This window comes from Battus philenor, unplaced genomic scaffold, assembly GCF_028537555.1.
Source record: "Battus philenor isolate CCGP_79_NKW_IND1 unplaced genomic scaffold, ilBatPhil1.0.hap1 SCAF_24, whole genome shotgun sequence".
In the NCBI taxonomy this organism is placed as follows: domain Eukaryota; kingdom Metazoa; phylum Arthropoda; class Insecta; order Lepidoptera; family Papilionidae; genus Battus; species Battus philenor.
This window is the reverse complement of record NW_027181687.1, coordinates 12,093,497-12,112,742: the sequence shown is the minus strand read 5'-3', so window position 1 is coordinate 12,112,742 and position 19,246 is coordinate 12,093,497. Positions and strand designations below refer to the sequence as shown.

The 19,246-nt window shown below is 34.0% G+C and overlaps 3 protein-coding genes and 5 non-coding genes across 8 annotated transcripts in view; 6 read left to right on the top strand and 2 right to left on the bottom strand.

The window, feature by feature from the left end:
• Nucleotides 1-1,664, top strand: part of LOC137924576 (mucin-3B) — a 59,018-nt gene extending 57,354 nt beyond the window's left edge. The window contains exon 3 of the mRNA XM_068767970.1: nucleotides 438-1,664. Coding sequence (XP_068624071.1) covers nucleotides 438-1,331 — 894 coding nt within the window. The 3' untranslated portion in view covers nucleotides 1,332-1,664. The remainder of the gene's footprint in view (nucleotides 1-437) is intronic.
• Nucleotides 1,665-3,023: 1,359 nt separating this feature from the next.
• On the top strand, nucleotides 3,024-3,748 carry LOC137924710 (uncharacterized). The gene has a single exon (XM_068768128.1). The coding sequence runs from the start codon at nucleotides 3,097-3,099 to the stop codon at nucleotides 3,604-3,606; it is 510 nt and encodes a 169-aa protein (XP_068624229.1). The 5' UTR covers nucleotides 3,024-3,096; the 3' UTR covers nucleotides 3,607-3,748.
• Nucleotides 3,749-6,035: 2,287 nt separating this feature from the next.
• On the top strand, nucleotides 6,036-6,148 carry TRNAL-CAA (transfer RNA leucine (anticodon CAA)). Its single transcript has 2 exons — nucleotides 6,036-6,073; nucleotides 6,104-6,148. It is a non-coding gene; the product is annotated as a tRNA-Leu (tRNA).
• Nucleotides 6,149-6,426: 278 nt separating this feature from the next.
• On the bottom strand, nucleotides 6,427-6,498 carry TRNAE-UUC (transfer RNA glutamic acid (anticodon UUC)). The gene has a single exon. It is a non-coding gene; the product is annotated as a tRNA-Glu (tRNA).
• Nucleotides 6,499-8,920: 2,422 nt separating this feature from the next.
• Nucleotides 8,921-8,994, top strand: TRNAN-GUU (transfer RNA asparagine (anticodon GUU)). The gene has a single exon. It is a non-coding gene; the product is annotated as a tRNA-Asn (tRNA).
• Nucleotides 8,995-9,661: 667 nt separating this feature from the next.
• On the top strand, nucleotides 9,662-9,733 carry TRNAC-GCA (transfer RNA cysteine (anticodon GCA)). Its single transcript has one exon. It is a non-coding gene; the product is annotated as a tRNA-Cys (tRNA).
• Nucleotides 9,734-10,523: 790 nt separating this feature from the next.
• Nucleotides 10,524-10,605, top strand: TRNAS-CGA (transfer RNA serine (anticodon CGA)). The gene has a single exon. It is a non-coding gene; the product is annotated as a tRNA-Ser (tRNA).
• A 622-nt stretch (nucleotides 10,606-11,227) lies between these two features.
• Nucleotides 11,228-16,398, bottom strand: LOC137924542 (glucose dehydrogenase [FAD, quinone]-like). Its single transcript, XM_068767932.1, has 5 exons — nucleotides 16,270-16,398; nucleotides 16,114-16,206; nucleotides 14,624-14,781; nucleotides 13,513-13,627; nucleotides 11,228-12,544 (listed from the first exon to the last, which is right to left on the bottom strand). The coding sequence occupies exons 1-5, from the start codon at nucleotides 16,396-16,398 to the stop codon at nucleotides 11,228-11,230; spliced, it is 1,812 nt and encodes a 603-aa protein (XP_068624033.1).
• Nucleotides 16,399-19,246: the final 2,848 nt, after the last annotated feature.

The window sequence follows — 19,246 nt, the reverse complement described above, 5'->3', positions numbered from 1 at the left end:
CAAGGAACCGTTAATTTTTGTTAGAGGGTTCTATGCACACGAGCACAGCAAATAAGCTTTACTGTATAACAGTAACCATCAATGACCCTGTACGAAGCATTTAGCGACAAATTACATTCTCAGTCTATAAATATCATCTGAAGTTTTCATGTAAGAGTTTGCAAAAACGTTTAAATACACTATATTTAATAACGTAACTTGTTAAATACTCTGTGATAATATGGTCACTCGAGAAAACGCTGTACTGGTTTTAATTTTTATTCTCGATTTTTAAAAAAATACGCAAAGATATAATAAAATGACTTAATAAAAATATATATACCAATAAGTGAAAATATTTTAATTGAGGTTTATAGCATAAAACAGGCATTTCGATAGTTACTTCAATACCTAGATGTCGTGTCATGTTTTATTTAATTTTAATCTCAAATTTACAGAAAGAACCGGACCGTAAAACCCATCGTCGTGGATTTTGGAAAAAAGTTAAAGTTCGTCCTGCAACTACAGAATCCATAGAAGTAGCCGAATCTCAATATTATCCAAGCGAGGTCAACCGACTGGGTCAACCCATCAGATCTAAAACTAGTCACGATAAATCCAACAGCTACGATTCCAAACTGACAGCCACTACTTACAAACCTTCCTATCAATTTATCAAGGAACTTTTTGAAACTGACAACGAAGAAATGGAAATTACGCCTGATATAGATATTCCCAAACTTACTGTTAAAGCAGAAGATTATACGAAATCTTTTAAAGATTATTCTCGAACTACAACAGCGTATAAGCCAAAAGAGTCAACGGATTCCAATCCCGGCGAAATGGATTTAGGTACCGGCTCTCCCGACCCAACTTTCGACGACAGCCCTCAATACACTACAGTAACAGAATCAACTACTAAAACCAGTTCAGCTGCCGACAGGTCCGATGGTTTTAATCTAATGGATTACTTTTTTGGAGTCACATCACCCGATAGTGACACAGATGTAATAATTAAAAACGAAACCAAAAGAGACGAAAACGAAGCGATAAAAACAAACTCAAAAATTGATGACATTGCAACAGAGCAGCCTAAATCAAAAATAACCACCGAAACTTCATATATACCGGAAGAGATTACTGCTGTCAACTTGAATGATAGTGGATCTAACAAAAAGGAAGAAACCGAGGAAATTAATGAACCAGCATTGAAGGTTGTTGAAACGTCTTCTGAATCGTCCTTCATGGATTCTTTAAAGGTAGTCAGTACGTCAATGTCAACAGAAATATCACACGAAACAGAAATTTGCTTCAGAGGGAAATGTATAAAAACCAAGAAACCCATCTCATAGTGTGATATTCTAGAATGGTGCTAAGACTGTGTTCAAAACTCGTAGTGGAATAAATGTAATAGTGAACGTAATGGAGTGTCAATTTGTAGATGTAACTGTGCTGATTTATCTACTTATTTACCACATCTATATTTATTAGTATAGGCTCGTCGAGCTTACCAGTAGCTTTGGTGAAATTTTGTAAATTGCATATAGATAACTCTTTACTTGATTTCACCTTTGGTGCCTATTTTAAAATAGGAACCGATTATTTTTTAGTATTTAAGGTTAGTGGCCACTTACTGATAAATAATGTTAAATATAAAGCCTATTTACGCAATAGAATGTAGAGGAAAACTAGGAATTAGGTTTTTATACTTTTTGTAATATATTGACTGATAATATTTCATCCCTATTTATGTTTTTATATTGTTGTCATTCACATTAATCATTTGTAATGTCTGATCGTTTACGTTGTGAGATTTCATTCACTTCATCATTACTGTCGTATGTATAAATTCTGCTGCTTTTTTCAGTGGATTTGTATACCATTATTAAAGATTAATTTATATTAAAATATTAATTAATATATTGCGTTTAATTTAACCCATTTAGGGACAAACTTTCTATTTATGTAACAATTTAGAACATTTTTCATATTTTTTTCCCTACCATATTTAATGCTTCAAATTTTAATATTATTGTAGTGTGGAATTCTTCATAGTAAGACGTGGAAGTAATGACAACACGAAATCTAAATTTGAAGTGTGTATATTAATCAAAATTGGCTCAATTCTTAAGACTAACCAATCACAAGGCAAAAAATATTGTAGAGCCTTCTTCTTCCCCCGACGTAAATATAGAGAGCTCTAGTATGGGATTCCCATGTCAGATGCGTCGATGACGGTGATGTATTGTAAGTCCAACTGTAGTAACTAAATTGAAATAACGTCTTATTTTTTTGTAATACTATTTTACTCATTCTTAGTCGGGCCCATATGCTACTTTTCGGATTTCTTCAGCTATTACTACTTTTGAGAACAATCGAAAATGCATGCATTATAGTCGGTTATAATATGTAGGTATAGTAAGATGCCTACAGGTTATGAACAAGACTCTAAAAATATGCGTACAATTTATGTAAAATCTATGAATAGTTTAGATGAAAATCTAAATATGTATATAGTAATAATAAATATAATTCAATAAAAAGAAACTGGTAGATAGCAAATAAAAACATTAACATCATTTATGGTCAGAAACAAAACCAGGAAAATAAACTCATTTATGCAATCATATAGCATAAGGATTGCAATTTAGAGAAAGACAAATGTAATTTTTGGTAATACTATTTAATGTAATTACTACTTCGTAAGTAAATTCATAGTCATAAAATGCATAATAAAATAAAACGGACACGTTCCAATTTAATAAATAAAAGAATATAGAAAAATAATTTTGTCAACGAACTATTAATGAAATCGGATAATAAATTCATCAAAACTTGTTACATTATTGAATTTGTGTATTACAAAAATTTTTGGGTAAAAATTAAATGAAAATTCTTCGTTTTTACTAATATCATTTGAGTAATCTGATTACCATTACAATAATCACAGAAATATATTAAGATCTTTATTTCCCAATTAATAAATATTGCAACATTGGCTTTTGATGTCAAACAGAACACTTCAAATGACATTTGAATTCGATGTAAACAAACTTTTGTACTAGAATAATAATAAAAAAAAATCGATTGATTTTATTTCTTGTGATAAGATTTAATATGGAAGTGGAAACTAAAATAAAAGAAGACATGAAGTCTCTCGGTTGTGACTCAGAAATTAAAATCACTTTGGCATATCAATTATATCTTTATTTACTAGATGAAAAACTCATGTACGACACTGAATACTGTTACAACAGAGACGTTGACACCCTGTATGTTGTTGCGAGGCCAAATAAAAATGAAAAGATTAATATATACGTTCCCGTGCCCACTAGTTTCGATGTTAGTATGGACTTTATAAACAAAATGCAAGAGAATTTGTGCACTGTCGAAACTGGTCCAATTATTAACCTCGCGTTTATTGAGGAGGACTTTACCACAGTTATCTATAGTTTCACGAAAGGTCTGGCGGAGCGGCCATCGGCGGAGAGAGCGGCGCAGCATAAATGCAGGGAAGAGAAACGAAGGTTCATTAACAGTGAATTAAAAAAGAAAAAAAGTGACATTTTGAATGACGCTCTGAACGGTGGCTTTGTGGACGATGATGACTGCGAAATTATAGAATAAAATAATATTTGTTATGTTTTCAGATACGTATTATTTTATTACATATATCAAATATATTTAATGAATCTCTTATAATTTTTAAATAGCTATGGCAGTATAGCAAGTAAAAATTGCCATTTACAAAATGGGCAACACTTAATAGTCAGAGTCCTCACAGCAGTTTTTACAAGTACTGACACTCACCAGCTCTAAATTGCTGTAAAATTTGTATTGGTTCCAACAATCCAGAAAGTACTTCTCGAAATAATGGTGGAAATTCTACCGCATTACGTTATTGGTAATGTAACATAAAACTTAATTAAAATTGCCAAAATTATAATTGTGTCACCTTAAATAAGGTAAACAATAAGTATTAGTATCATTATAGGGTCATACATTTTTAATACTTAACTAAGAAAACAATTATACTTTAACAAATACTTTTATATTTAAGGACTTATTTTGATGTTTGATCATGTTCACTAATTTATAGAAATCTCCTCCATAGATTTCCAATAGGAAGCCTCCCGCATTTAGCATCTTCTGATGATCTCATCAAGCGCATGTGTAAACATATCACACAGCACATTCTGGTCTGAAGAATCCACTTGAAAACTTTAAGGCCCTGGTGGCCATCTTATCTACTATAGGGTCTACCCACTGCTACTTCAACTTGCCAATTAACTTTATCGCATACTTATTAAAATTGTTTTAATTCATCTTATTGTATTATTTTTACTGTTTTTTATTTCTGTATTTTACTTTTACCTTTATATATTTTTCAAAATCAAACATAATGGGGTTTCAGGAAGAAAAGTTTATTCAATGTAATAAACTAAATAAATAAATTTTTATTTTTACTCTGTTAGATTCTAAAAAAGATGACAAAATTTAGTAGTTAGTTATTCAATTAAATATTGTTATTTATCTGTGCTGTTTCAATACATTTATTTTTCATACACTCTAACAGAAAAATAAAAAAAGAAAAAGAACAAAAACAAGATATCAACATTTAAAAAAAATAAAAACAATTTTCTACAAAAAAAATTACCAAAAAACTACTTTGTGTTGCAGTAATCAACAAACTTCCTTTAAAGGCTTTGGTAAAGAAACCTGTTGAGGCCTACAGATATTGTCACAATAATTAATTTCATAACTTTTCAACCTCAAAAAGAATGTCAAAAAAGAGCTTGTCTCAAAATCAAAACATACTTTACACAAATAGGCTGTTATAAATACTTTCAAATTGTCTATCAATATAAAATATTATCATTGTTAGTTCTACAGGAAGCTACCACCATCTAGCTCAGCTAGCTACCCGCTTGGAAGACAGTTATGCTGAGAGGAGCTTGCAAAAAACTCAACAGTTACTCTTTACAAATATAATTATTCTATGCCTCCACAACAATAATTAGCTTCCCTATTGAGCACCAACAATATTTAATCCTTTACAATTAACGTTAGTATCTTTGTATAAAATAACACACTTTTTTCAACAAAATATTTTTAATATTTAAATGAAATTTCTCCAGTGGAAGATCTGAAATTTGTTTACATCCTCCCAGAAACCCATCTTAATGCTACTGTGAGGATCTATCATGTGTAGATGTTTTGAATCAAAGCCTATGCGGTAAGAAAAATCTCTTGTGTACATTGGAAAATAAAAACAAAGTCCTAGCAAATACGGTTTTACCCACGTAAATATAGTCCAAGCTTCGCCTTTGTTCCTGTTAAAAGTACTATTCTGAAATAAAGATATGGTTTATAATATAAATTAAATTTCTGAGGTGAGAAAAATTAAAAATAATTACTAAATAACGTTTAACAATCGTTTAAAAAAAATACGTAACAAATTGTATAATTACCTGGCCTATATATTTAACACAAATCAATCTATAACGATTAGATACACCTTCAGATAATATTGTCTATTACAGTAGACAAAATTAAAAGACTACTTGATAACAACATTTTGTAACAGCGCCATCTAGGTTAACATTAAAATACTATTGCAATGTATATAAGTTTTCAGGGATCTTAATTCTAATAGATGATTTTAATACAATAAAAATTGCTCCAATAATATAAAACAAGTTTTATGTACATATACTAAAGCGGGTGTTATGAATATATATGATACATTTATCGCCCAAAACTGCATCAAATATTCATGCAACATCATCTATTATTTCTATTATATGTTTTATATAAGATACCAACTTGAGATCATTATTGAAATAAATATTAATATATATTAATAGCTGAATAGTAGAATTCTTCGAAAAAGTTTGTTGATTTGATTAATAAATATTTCTATACTGCTACCTTAAATTTTAAAGTTTTTGGTATATAAATGATATAGTGTAATAAACGTTACATTTACAATAAGTAAATAACGTTATTAAGGTTTCTTTTTAACACAAACCATTATTTCGAACCTCCACACATATGTCAGGATGGCCGAGCGGTCTAAGGCGCCAGACTCAAGGTAACCTTGCCCACGATGTGGGTCCGGGCGTTCTGGTCCTCTCTGAGGGCGTGGGTTCGAATCCCACTTCTGACAAACTTTTTATACATATTTTTTAGTAGTTTTGAACCCGAAGTTCGTAAATTTAATACCCCGACATTATAAAGATATTACTTACACTAGACTGTATAGTTTTAAGTAATCTATAATTTAAAATCTTTTATATATTTATGAAGTACTTTATTTAGTGTTAAAGAATTTCTTGCTTTAGTTTAAATGTCGACAAAACAAAAATTAATATGTATTATAATGTAAAAATTAACAATTATATTAATATATAAATTAAATTTCAAAAAAAAAACTCAAAAAGTGTTTTCCCGTACCGGGAATCGAACCCGAGCCTCCTGGGTGAAAGCCAGGTATCCTAGCCACTAGACCATACGGGAGTTATAACAAGTGTGAAATTTATTGATCAGTTAAATTTAGTCCCAGTTTTTTAATACTTATAACATTTATTGTATCAAATCACTTATACTGTCATATGTCTTCAGAAAATTGTAATTTAGTAGCAACTTCAATCAAATTAAGTTCCCATATAGTAATATTCTACGAAAAATAAAACTATGATTTCCAAAGAAATATAACTGAATAATTTACATGTGTAATTATTGTTTTCTTGTTCGTTAATCTCATTTTTATTTAAATAACTAAGTAACAAAATTATTTTAATGAAACACAGATACACAAGGACTTGGTATGTTTCTGCCAATTCTTTGTTACACTTACGAATTTAAGATAATTAATAATTAAATTGAAATAAATATTCAACATTTAATTACAGAATATTTCATATTTATGCACAAATTAAAAGAAGTAAAATAAATTTAAATATGACTTTATGTTGATTTTCATTTCTAGAAAATTCTACTCTAAGCAAAACAATTCGGACGTAATAAAACAAGTGTAGATTATCAATAATTACTTTTACGTAAAATATTCTAACGACATACGGATCCGAGACGTGGTTGCTGCGATGGACATCATAAGACTCAAAGACATAAAGAACAATGACGAGGTCTATGCTCAGAGCTTTCCACGAGATCGGATGAGAGATGAGATGAGATTCGCTGAAGAATCAAGCTGCAGCTCGTGCCACTGGTGGCCGTTAAAGAGCCGCTGGATGCAGCTTGGATGCACCCCCCACTAGCTGGACCGATGACAGAGGGTGCCGGAAAACCAATACATGCAGCGCTGGTCCGATCATCTTGATCTATGCCTTACAGTGGGAAAACAAGAAAGAAAAAACTTCTTGAACTGCCTTGAATACCGTCAGCGAGCAGCCAGTATGTTAATTTTTTTCAGAATTCATTTTGTAGAATTCGCTGTATTTTCACTACAAGACGTGTAGGAAGTTAGGCTCTGACCAACACTAGTTTCCTTGGAACAAAAACCTGAATGTGGAACGCTCCGGCTTCCATATTTTTCACAAAATATTACCCAGGTCCCTTCAGGGTCAAAGTGAACTCAATACTAACTACTAAGTAATAATACCTAATACTAGCTACGACCACACCTTCGCATTCCTTCAAAAAAATCTATCAGCTTAAAAGAAGAAAAAGAAGAAGTACTTATATTATCGATATATGATTATAATCAAAGCTATATTGTTCGTCAATACAAATTTATTTTAGGTTATTTTTAGCTCTCTCTTTTAATATTGACACATTTATTTTTCATTGCCATAACTGTACGAAGCGACATCTATCGATTTTCTTTGCACATGATGATTTCTATTAATGCTACTCAGCACGATATCTCTGAAACCATAGGGTTTAAATATTTAAAATTTTAATAGAAATATTTCTTTAAATAAGTAGCGTTCAGCTAAGAACCGAATTTGTGACATTAACTTGCAAAGAAGGTTGAGAGACGTCTATTAAAAGGGGAATATTTTTCAAAATATAGCAGTATGTAAAAAATTATTACACAAAAAGCGTACCAATAGATATCTTATATATTAGAAAAAAAACAAAACAATAAAATGTATTTGAAGACGGTATGTCTTTTTTTACGTTAAAACTTATTAAGTTAAAACAATTGCTACTTATCTATAAACATAACTTAAATTTAAATTTGTGTCTAAAAACACTTCATCAATATAAATTCAAAATCGCAAAATTGAGATTTAAGTTATTAAAAGTTAAATTAACTTAATTACCTGAATTTTTTAAACGCTGCAGCCGTTTCTACTAATTCGTTATGATTGAACCAATTTGTCGTGAATTAGCATCGTTTTCCTTGTTTCAAGGCGCTCGCAGCGCGCTCGTTCAATAATGGTCCTGCATAATTTACCACGTTTTCGCGTTCATTATTATTATTCGTACGTTTAGATGCAAACTTACGAATAATAATGGAGGTGCTACAATTAAAGTTACTTATAATCAAGCAAAAGTTAACATACGATTCGAACTTCACTGCGAGACCGAATCAGAAATGAGGAGGTCAACTGAAGAACCTGGTTCACCAAAGTTCCAAGAATTGCTGATCTGGAATTGCAGTAGACGGGACAAATCGCTCCGAATCGACTAAAAGGTTTTTAGTAGCAATCACGAGGGGTCTCAATCGGTTTAAAAGTGATGATGATAAGGATAACAGATTTGTTGATAGAACCGGCTGATTAAATCTAGTCGAATTTATGTTTCTCAGTTAACTGTTATATTAGAAATGTATTGTAATCATTGGATTAATGTCGTCAGAATTGCTGACAATACGTTTTTAATAACACTACTAAGGTTATTTACATAATATATATTATAATAATTAATAATGTATATGTAATAATTTCATAATTTAATATTTTTCTCTGTGGCCTCCGTGGCGCAATCGGCTAGCGCGTTCGGCTGTTAACCGAAAGGTTGGTGGTTCGAGCCCACCCGGGGGCGAGTCACTTTTTGTGATAAATTATTAAAATACAAAATACGATATATCCAATATGGCAACCCTTCTTGCATAAAATTGAAATGTATAATTAAAAAATATTGCCTAGTAGTTTTAATTATATTAATTAAATTATTTTTTTATACATAAATATTCGATATTACAAGTAATTTTTGAATTTGTTGAATGAAAACAATACGTTGAGTTTGACCACTAAAACCACGAATTTTTGTAAACCATAATCATTGTGTAACAAATTATATACATGTTATCTCCAGTATTTTCTTAGTAAGTTACATCTTTATTATTTAAAAGCATTATTAAGTTATTGTAACCACAACTTACTTAACTTGTTGAGTATTAGAGCCTAACTTGTTTACTATACTAGATAATTTTTGATATACTACATTCGGAGGAACGAATTTATGTTAATGAGAATTATTCATATGATTGTTGATATAAAAACTGACGTTAATTGTAATAACCCTTCTTGATATTTGAAGATAGATAAAAATAAAAATTCAGTTATAATCGTTCCATTCGTTTCAAATGGTACTGCAATTCAAATCTAGTTATTAAAAATAAAAAAAAATACTAATACAATTTAATAAAATATTATTTTTAATAATTTCATCACATGATATATTAGATATTTTAAATCAATTTCCCAACGGGGATATAGCTCAGTGGTAGAGCATTCGACTGCAGATCGAGAGGTCCCCGGTTCAAACCCGGGTGTCCCCTGTAAAAATCTTTTGGATTTTTTTTCTTTATATATATAATTTTTAAAATGTAAATCAACAAAAACTGAAAATTTACAAACGGGAGCATATCAAATTTAAATTTGCAATAAATAATAACCTCTACTAAAATTAATTTAAACGCTGCTAACACAATTTATAACAAGCTACTTAAATAATATCGTAAAAATTAGAAAAATATTAATTATATCTAAAAGGCTTTGCCTTTGTACCTTTGAAAAGTCAAGAATTTATTATCATGAATATTTAAATATGTACAGCAGCATAATGGTAATCTCAGGTAAGTTTATCTCCTATATAACCTTTTGAACAATAATTTGCTTTATCAATAGCGCTTTAACATACGGTTTTAATTCTTCTGCGGATAAATTTAAATTTGTTCAGGGATTTTATTACACAAGCGTACCTTATCGCTTCTTATATGTTATATATAACATATAAGAAGCGATACATGGAGGCGCTACTGCAAATAAAAATACAAATCTTTTGGCTTAAATATATCTCAAAGGTGTTATTTTGTACGCGTCATTTCTAATATAAAATACCAGTTATATAATATATATATATATATATATATATATATATATACACACACACACACATATATATATATATATTTACTTTACTTCGACTCACTCGGAGAATTTTATTTTCTTCACTGAAGTCCGAGTGAATATTTTACTGATTCTAAATCATCATAAAAATCATTAACATAAAAAATCTATTCAATGGTAAATTGAAGCTAACCTAAAAATTCACATATATAACATGTAGCAGTCGTGGCCGAGTGGTTAAGGCGTCTGACTCGAAATCAGATTCCCTCTGGGAGCGTAGGTTCGAATCCTACCGGCTGCGAATTATTTTTTCTTTATTTTTAGAATTTTTTTTACAATAATATACGTCTTTAATTATCTTGATAAATATTCTAAAAATATTTATCTTAGTTTTTTCCGAAATTAAATTGTTTATAATTAAAACTACAATAATGTTGCTAGTAGTTACATTACGTATTTACTGTTTTGTGTACAAAGTCCAGTCCATAGATGGCGCTTTTTGAAATAAGTGCATAGAGAATTGTACATACCTTTTACATCTATATTGTTAGCATCTCGTAGCAACAAATTTATTATTTTAATTTTCTGCTTTGCTAGTTAAGGATTATCAAATATAATTAACAATATTACATACAAATACACGGTAACACAATTATACAGGACTAATTGCAATTTTACTTACAGGCAACTAATTAGGATACGTTTTTATTTTTCCATGTCTTGCTTCGACATTTGACGTATTTCTTATGTGATTTTCGATTTAAATTAATCGAAAAGGTTTTAATTCAAAATGTATAGACTATTTGGCTACAAGGTTATTGATGGCTGTATGTAAAAAAACAGAAGAGTTTAACACAAATAAATTATATTAGACTATGCAGATTTTATTTTGAAGGTTATAAATTGAATTTGAAATAATATCTTTAGTTTTTAGACCAGTCTTCCATCACATAAACGGCACCCTTCTCCCCCACCATGATGGAAGGTGCATTGGTGTTACCACGGGGCACGACGGGCATTATAGACGCGTCAATGACTCGGAGACCAGATATCCCGTAAACTTTGAGCCTAGGGTCTACTACAGCTGTTTTGTCCCATTTCGGACCCATTTTACATGTACCTACCGGGTGGTACGGGGTAGAGGTGTAGTACCTCGCCAGGCAGATTATGTACTCGTCGCTACCCCATTCGTAGCCGCGGCATGCGGGGAGATTTTCCCTGACGTAATGCGCTCCTCTGGCTTTGAAAGCTGCAGTGTTTTCTAATGAGAGAGCTAAGCGTGCTCCCTTGATAAGTGGTATCAAGTCTCGCTCGTCTTCGTAGTAATTTGGGTAGAGCAACGGAGGTCCATTAGGGTCTGTGGTGTTGAGGCACAAGCGGCCTCTGCTCCTCGGGACCAGGTTCATTGTCCGCGGTATCAGGCCGTCGTAGAAGCTTGTCGGGTATATTCTGGTCCTATCGTAGGCAATTGGTTCTCTGATGTACTCCCTCCACTTGACTGAGTCAAATTGATACTGGATGTCCGGCGCCGGTAAACCAGGCTCTGTCTTGATGAAGGAGACAGAGTTCACCGCCGCGTTGCCCGACAGGGGGCCGTCTTTGATGTCCTGTCTAGCGTATTCAATCACCTCCTTAATGACCTCGTCGTTGGAACGCAGTGTCGCGGTGTCGTTGGGTAGAGCTATCACGAAACCGTTGAAGGTCACGTGATCGTGGAGGTTCTCTCCCACCGCCAGATCCTGAATAACTTTGATGTTCAATCTCTCCAATTGTTCCCTTGGTCCGATGCCGGACAGCATGAGGAGTTTGGGCGAGTTGATCGCTCCGCTGCTGACGATGACCTCCTTCTTAGCTATCGCCGTGTACATTCGTTTATTCTTTATATATTTAACACCGTACGCATTTTTATTATCGTCGATAAGTATCTTCACTGCCTCGGAGTTGGTCTTGATTGTCAAGTTCTTCCTCTTGTAGCGGATGGGTCGTAAGAAGGCGCTGTTAGCGGAGAAACGCTTTCCGTCGAGGGCGAAGGCCTGCGCCTGTATGGCGGACACCTGATGGGCTGCGTTGAAGTCCACGAATGGCAGGCCGCGCTCGTGGAACGCCTCCGTGATCATTATGGCACCGATGTCGACGAATGGGTACCGGGAGACGTATTGCTCACCAGAAACTCCGTGATACCTACGGTCTAGAGCCTCCACGTTGATGTTCCTCTCGGATTTCTTGAAGTACGGCAGAACCTAACGGTAACAAAGATATACAGGGGATTGGTTATAGGCGTAAAAGCTTAAGAGGGATGAATGTATTTGTATTTATACTTTCTATTAACTAATATGTTTTTTATGGCTGCTCTTTTCGAGGGCCTCTCCTATCTTAGTATACAATGGGGTTTTGGCTTACGAAGTAAGTTTTTCAGTATTCTTTCTCTCTTCTTCCTTTCTTCACAATATCTTCTACTCTATAACTTTTATTTTCAGTCTATTCATACATCGTCTTCTATCCGTCACCACTTTTCTTACAATATTACATTTTTATCATTTTCCTTTTACATATTGTATCCATTTTTATTTTCATTTTTTTAATTTTTACCTGTACAATTGGGTAACAACACCTTACCCCATAAAGTCTCAGTGAAGTACCTTGGAATACACCTGGACAGAAGACTTACATGGAAACACCACATCAAAAAGAAGCGTGATGAGGTAAACATACGGTTCCGGTCTATTTGCTGGCTGTTGGCTCCAAACTATCGATACAAGCTCCTTATCTACAAACTCATACTCAAACTTGTGTGGATGTACGGGATCCAACTCTGGGCCTGCAAAATGGCATACTGCGTATGACAAATGCTCCATGGTTTCTCACGAACTCTGAAATCCACGAAGCTCTGGAGATCAAAACAGTAAAGGAGGAGATCCAGCGTCATCTAATAATTACAAAAATCGGCTAGACAAACACCCAAATAACTTGGCTTCCGAATTGACTTGTATCCAGTACAGGAAACGTCTTAAACGCCATGACATCCAGAGACTAGACGGTGAACTAGGAGTGTCTTCCGCCGGGGAGACCCCTTCCAAAGCTATAACCTCTCAACAAATCCGCTTATAGTCCTGGGACTGATCGCAGATGAAATAAGAAACACAAAAAAAAATATTGTTAGCGATGATTTGATCGTTGCAGGTAGTGTTCAGTGTTCTTAATTACTCACCTCTCTGTAACTCCAGCCGTCGTTGCCCATGGCCGCCCAAGTGTCGTAGTCCAGTCTGTTGCCCCTGACGTACACCAAGGAGTTGATCGAGCTCGAGCCGCCCAGCATCCTACCTCTGGAAACATTGGGACAATAATACTTTAAAAGATAGAAATACTTTTGGTTGGCGCCTCACCAATCTTGTGGAAACTACGTATGATATCGACCAAATTGCTAAATCACGAGCCCAGATAGTAGCGTATATATAATAGACGCTGCATAGAGGCTTCCAACTGGTCCTTTTGGAAATATATGGGAAGGGAGGAAGCCTATGCCCAGCAGTGGAAGACCTATAACGAAATAAATATGTTACAGGGAAGCTCGTTTTGATTTTAGTTTAATTCAAAATGTTTAATGGAATCAGGCGTTACCTTGCGGAAGTCCATCCTAAGTAAGAAAAGGACCAATATTTAGTCACTTCCGCACATGCAATGGTAGTCGTGCAACAAAGTGCACCGCCCGCCAGCCCGCTGACAAATGCATATGCGGCAAACAATGCGAACTACACAATTGCCACCGTTAAATCACTCAACACGTGTTTCACCCCTCCACGGGGCATCTTTAGGTGTTATGTTACACCGATTGTGTTTGGCACTAATTGGTGTGAGATTCGATGTTACAGAATCCTAGCGGATAGTACAACCATGAGGCCGCAGTCTCACGCGCTAGTTCGAGGTGCGAGCCGCGTCGATAAACCTTACAAAAAGAGTTAATTTGATGTATAACCTCGCCTGTTCAGCTAGGCATGCTGATCTTAAATATTTAATGGATTCAGGCGTTACATTGCGGAAGTCCATCCTAAATAAGAAAGGACCAATATCTAGCCACCTCCGCACATGCAGTGGTTGTCGTGCATGAAAGTGCACCGCCCGCCAGCCCGCTCGTAAATGCGCATGCGACAGACAATGCAAACTACACAACCGCCACCGTAAATTCACTCAACACGTGTTTCACCCCTCCACGGGGCATCTTCAGGAGTTGTTACACAGATTAGTGCTAAACACCGAGTGCCGAGTCACTTACAAAAAGAGTCACGATATCCCGAGCTAGATTGAATATATTATACTTATACCTCGGCCAAGGACATTGGCCTCCAGGAGACGCAAGGCAGCTCTTGCCATTGGGCTGGGTCCTGTACTGCCAGTCCACATTGGAACCCAGCAGTGCCGACGACAGCCCCGGTGCCAGTGTTATATCCGGCTGCTCCGGTCCAGCCTCTAGCAGCAACACCTGTACCAGTGATCCAACAAAAAAGTATATTGTTAATGTTCCAAAGTATCCAGAAACCTATAATATTCTTAGTCTGGCCATAAATACTGTTATAGTTAAAAAATAAACAAAATTTTACTTTTGAATTTGGAATAATTTACTTATTTTCGCCCCAATTTGTTGTAAAATATATTGTGATATTAAAATAGGGTTGGAATATAAAGAGGATTGAATAGCTATGATTCATAAAGTGGGTATGGTGCCAAATAATCAATTTTGAAATAATCCATACGCTTGACATATGTCAAATGTACCGGATTATTGGACGGTACAATGAAACCTTCTCGCCTAGCATTTCACGGCTAGCATAAGATCAGAAACCGCTCGCCGAAAAGGCGATAATCAGCAGTATAAAAGAGACTAATCAGGATGCCCCAGAAGGGTTAGAATTTCTCATGGGACATTGGACAAAGAATAATAACTTGAATTAAGGCACGCTGCCTAGCAGTCCCAACTTTGGCGGGAGTTTCCTGAAATTAGACCACATATAGTTGTAACATTGGTTAGGGCCAAGCGTTCGTGGAAGAATTTGTCTTATTGGAACCTGTATGTACCAACTGAAAATAGGAACTATCCTTCAGGCATATATATTGTCCTAACAGCTAACCTAACAGCCAGGAAGTTAGGAGACAGTATATTAAATAAATAATAGGGATACAGAGGGTCTTAGACCTATTGGAAATCTAAGATGGCAGCCTATATCTGGCACTGGCTGAAGGCTCAAATGGTGATATATTAAAAATGTACAGGACGATTGGTTATCAATGTAAAAGCTTTGAACGGGTGAATGTATACAGCTTATTTACTGTCAATTTATTTTTGTACACCCTGTACAAAAAGAAATTGTTTCAGAAATAATAAACAACGTCATGGTATATATCAGAATTAATTATTATTTCAGATAGTAAACTATAATTATTTAAAAAAAACAATGAGCAAGGAAAAAAATAGAGTGACACCTTGCGGAAGTCCATCGTAAGTAAGAAAAGGACCAATATTCAGCCACTTCCGCACATGCAGTGGTAGTCGTACAGACTCTGTATTTGGCACGAATCGGTGTAACATAACTCCTGAAGATGCCCCGTGGAGGGGTGAAACACGTTGTGTGATTCGCATTGTTTGCCGCATACGCATTTATCAGCGGGCTAGCGGGCGGTGCACTTTGTTGCACGACTACCACTGCATGTGCGGAAATGGCTAAATAGTGGTCCTTTTCTTACTTAGGACAATACATTGACCCATTTAAATAGTTTACAGCTTTAATATATCATCGTGTATGGCATCAAATCTGACCTTCCAATTTTTGTTCCGCGATAGCCTGTTGGCGATCACGCTGCCTGAAGATCCACCGCCGACGATCACAAAGTCAAACTCCTCCTCCGATTTCTCGTAGCCCCATAAACCGTCCGTAAATCTTCCATCCAGGTCATCGTGGGACTTGTCCCGGACGCTGGGATCGCGCGAGTCTCCGAACAGCTGCACCAGCAGGTTCAGGTATACGTAGCCGAAGTAGGTGCATGCGGAGAGCTGAGTGTGAACAGGGCACACCGCAGCCAGGTCCAACGGCTGCCACAGCATTTTATCTCTGAAACGACCAGCTGATTTTCACTGCCATCTGTATATATATAGTGATATGTACGGTTTCATATATTTAATTACACTTTTTGTACGCCTTTGATAATAATTAACAAAAAAAACAAAAAGTATCAAATCTTTTTTTTTTTGGCCCCCGCTATTGGGAGCCTCTCGTACCCCCTATCTGGTGTAGGACAGGGACTTTTGTTTACATTTATTTAATTTTTCACAGTCTTTTTTATTTTCTTTTATTCGGTGTTCATTCCACATTTCTTCTCCCATTCTCTTTCGCTCTGTGACCTTCCATTCCTCTCTCGTTACACATTAGCATTTTATCATTTTATTTACATACTTTTTTTTTGTTTTACATTTATTGCACATTAGCTTTATAATTTTATTTATTTACGATATACTAAGAGTTATTATCATTATTACTTATTTTTTATTTACATTTTTATTAATCTGATTTAGCTTTGGTTTTTGTGAATTGCTTTTTTAATTATTTCTCTACAGTATGACAGGAAGTCATTTTTCGTCGATTTTTCTTTTACCAAAAAAGTATCAATTCAAATAGAGATAAAAGAAGCGGTATTTTCGCTAGAGTCGATCTCTACCAGACAACCTTTAGATGGAGATGAGAGACATGAAGTAGAGGGCAGTTTAGGGTGTACATACATACAAATACATACATTTCTATATGCACATACAAAAAGTAAAGTATATTACTTCTAATTATATTTATTAAAATCTACGAAGTGAAACACTATTGAATATACGAGTAATATAAAATAAACTTTCATATGATATTTATGTGCACCCGATTCATTATTCACACGGTCTTCTGAACACGCTTTTGAAATAACAGAGTTCAGTGCAATAAATATAATTTTTTTACACGATTATTTGATTTCTAAATAACATATGTGTGCAATAGTAATTATATGTGCAACTTGAGAGGGCAAATAGACCGACTAACAACAAACTTTATAACAACAAAGATATCAACAGAAGTCATCAATATCGAAGGATATTCTTCAAAATCATCAGTTGTGGTATATATTGAATTATCTGAATACAATGTTTTTGGTTACCAAAATAAACGTGATGGTTGTATTCAAGTATCGATGAATAGTTGTTAATTTGTTTTTTTTACTGAAATTTTTCATACGGTAAGAAAATTTGTTTATTCAACATTGGAACTTTTATCAGAACTCTTATTGATCATCAACTTATTATTTTAACTATTTTACTTTTGACTCTACTCTGCTTTGCAAGGTGTTATAGTTGTTGAGAAGAAGTGGAAAGAAACTCCACAACAACAAGTCTAATAAAGTTAAACACAGATTTATACATATACACTTTATTAGATATAGCCTAGATCAGTGATTACCAAAGTGGTCTATATCGACCCCTAGGGGTCTATGACAACCTGCAAGGGGTCTACGTCAGCGAAAAAAAATTGGGGGTCCATGAAATGAAAATGGAGGTCCACCATAGCGGATCTGAACACATACACTGATAGTACCTATCAAAACATATACATTATTTATAAAACTACCTATGAAGTAAAAAAATTATTATTTATGTTTATAAAATTGTGTAAGTTGTAGGATGTTGGTATTCGCTTTATGGTCGCAATACATTTTGAACTTGTAAAAACCTGAGAGTCGCAGTCTCGTGTTTATTTAATGTTACGTATTTTACATAACAGATACAAAATTTTATTTTGAGTAGTTTTAGTTTAAATTCAATTAATAAATGTATAAATTAACATGTGTTTTTACTTTAAGTTTTTAACACTAAACTTCACTACAGTTAGAAATTTACAGGAAATCAATATCAGGTAAGTAGGGGAACCCAACACGGAAAAACATGGCAAGGGACAACGACACAAAAAAGTTTGGGGAACTCTGGCCTAGATGAAATCAATACAATCAGGCGACATTACTGCCAAGGATTCTTGTCATTTAAATATTCCGTTAATAATTAGCTTTTTTGACAATTTACTTTTTACTTTTTTACAATTTACTTTAAACTTTGGTGCAGCCAATTTTTCACCGTGCTTTGTAAATAACTAAGGACTTTCCCTATTTTTTTAATTTATTATAATTATCAAACGTACAAAATATTATCATAAATATATATTTGATGCCACTGTAAGAATATTGACCTCTTTAAATTCGATTTCTCAAAGAGATTCGCGGCCCCAAGCCGTAAATAGCTCGGATAGCTATCTTTGCAAAACAAATATATATTTTAATATCCGCACTTCTACCCCAAAGCATGAATCAATACACTATCTGTATTTTTATGTGTTTTTCTTCTAACAGTATAATACTTTAAAATATTTCTGTATTAAAAATAAATTGTTTTTCTCTTATAAATACTCACGTAATATGGGTTTTATTATTACTTCTTTTACGAGTTTTTTTTGGAAAATAATTACAATTTTTTATCTTACACGATTTTTAAAAGTTGTTGAACACATTGTTAAACATAGCACGTCACATATACTCATTACACACTTATCCAAAACGTATGTACAATGTACAAATAGAATCAAGTGCACAGGTAGCAATAGAACAAGATCAGATAATAGTTTACTTGGAACGCAACTAAATGATAACCAGAGTAATCAACTACTTACCGATTATATTTTGGTTTAAATGAATCCCAATCGATGTATTATATAACGGTCGGCGTGGTGTGGCCAGCCGTCGACCATAAATGGTCGTTAGTGATCATTATACAACAGTTTACCTGTATATATGTAAAACGATATTCAGGCTATTAATCGTTTCCCTTCCACGCGTGTGTTGCGCATTGAAGGAAACTGCGTGGGGTTGTGTTC

Coding starts and splice junctions, on each gene's coding strand:
- LOC137924542 (XM_068767932.1), bottom strand. CDS start 16,398: ATGCTGTGGCAGCCGTTGGACCTGGCTGCGGTGTGCCCTGTTCACACT. Junction 16,207..16,269: donor GAGACTCGCGCGATCCCAGC/GTCCGGGACAAG, acceptor TGGGGCTACGAG/AAATCGGAGGAGGAGTTTGA. Junction 14,782..16,113: donor CGCGGAACAAAAATTGGAAG/GTCAGATTTGAT, acceptor TCACTGGTACAG/GTGTTGCTGCTAGAGGCTGG.
- LOC137924710 (XM_068768128.1), top strand. CDS start 3,097: ATGGAAGTGGAAACTAAAATAAAAGAAGACATGAAGTCTCTCGGTTGT.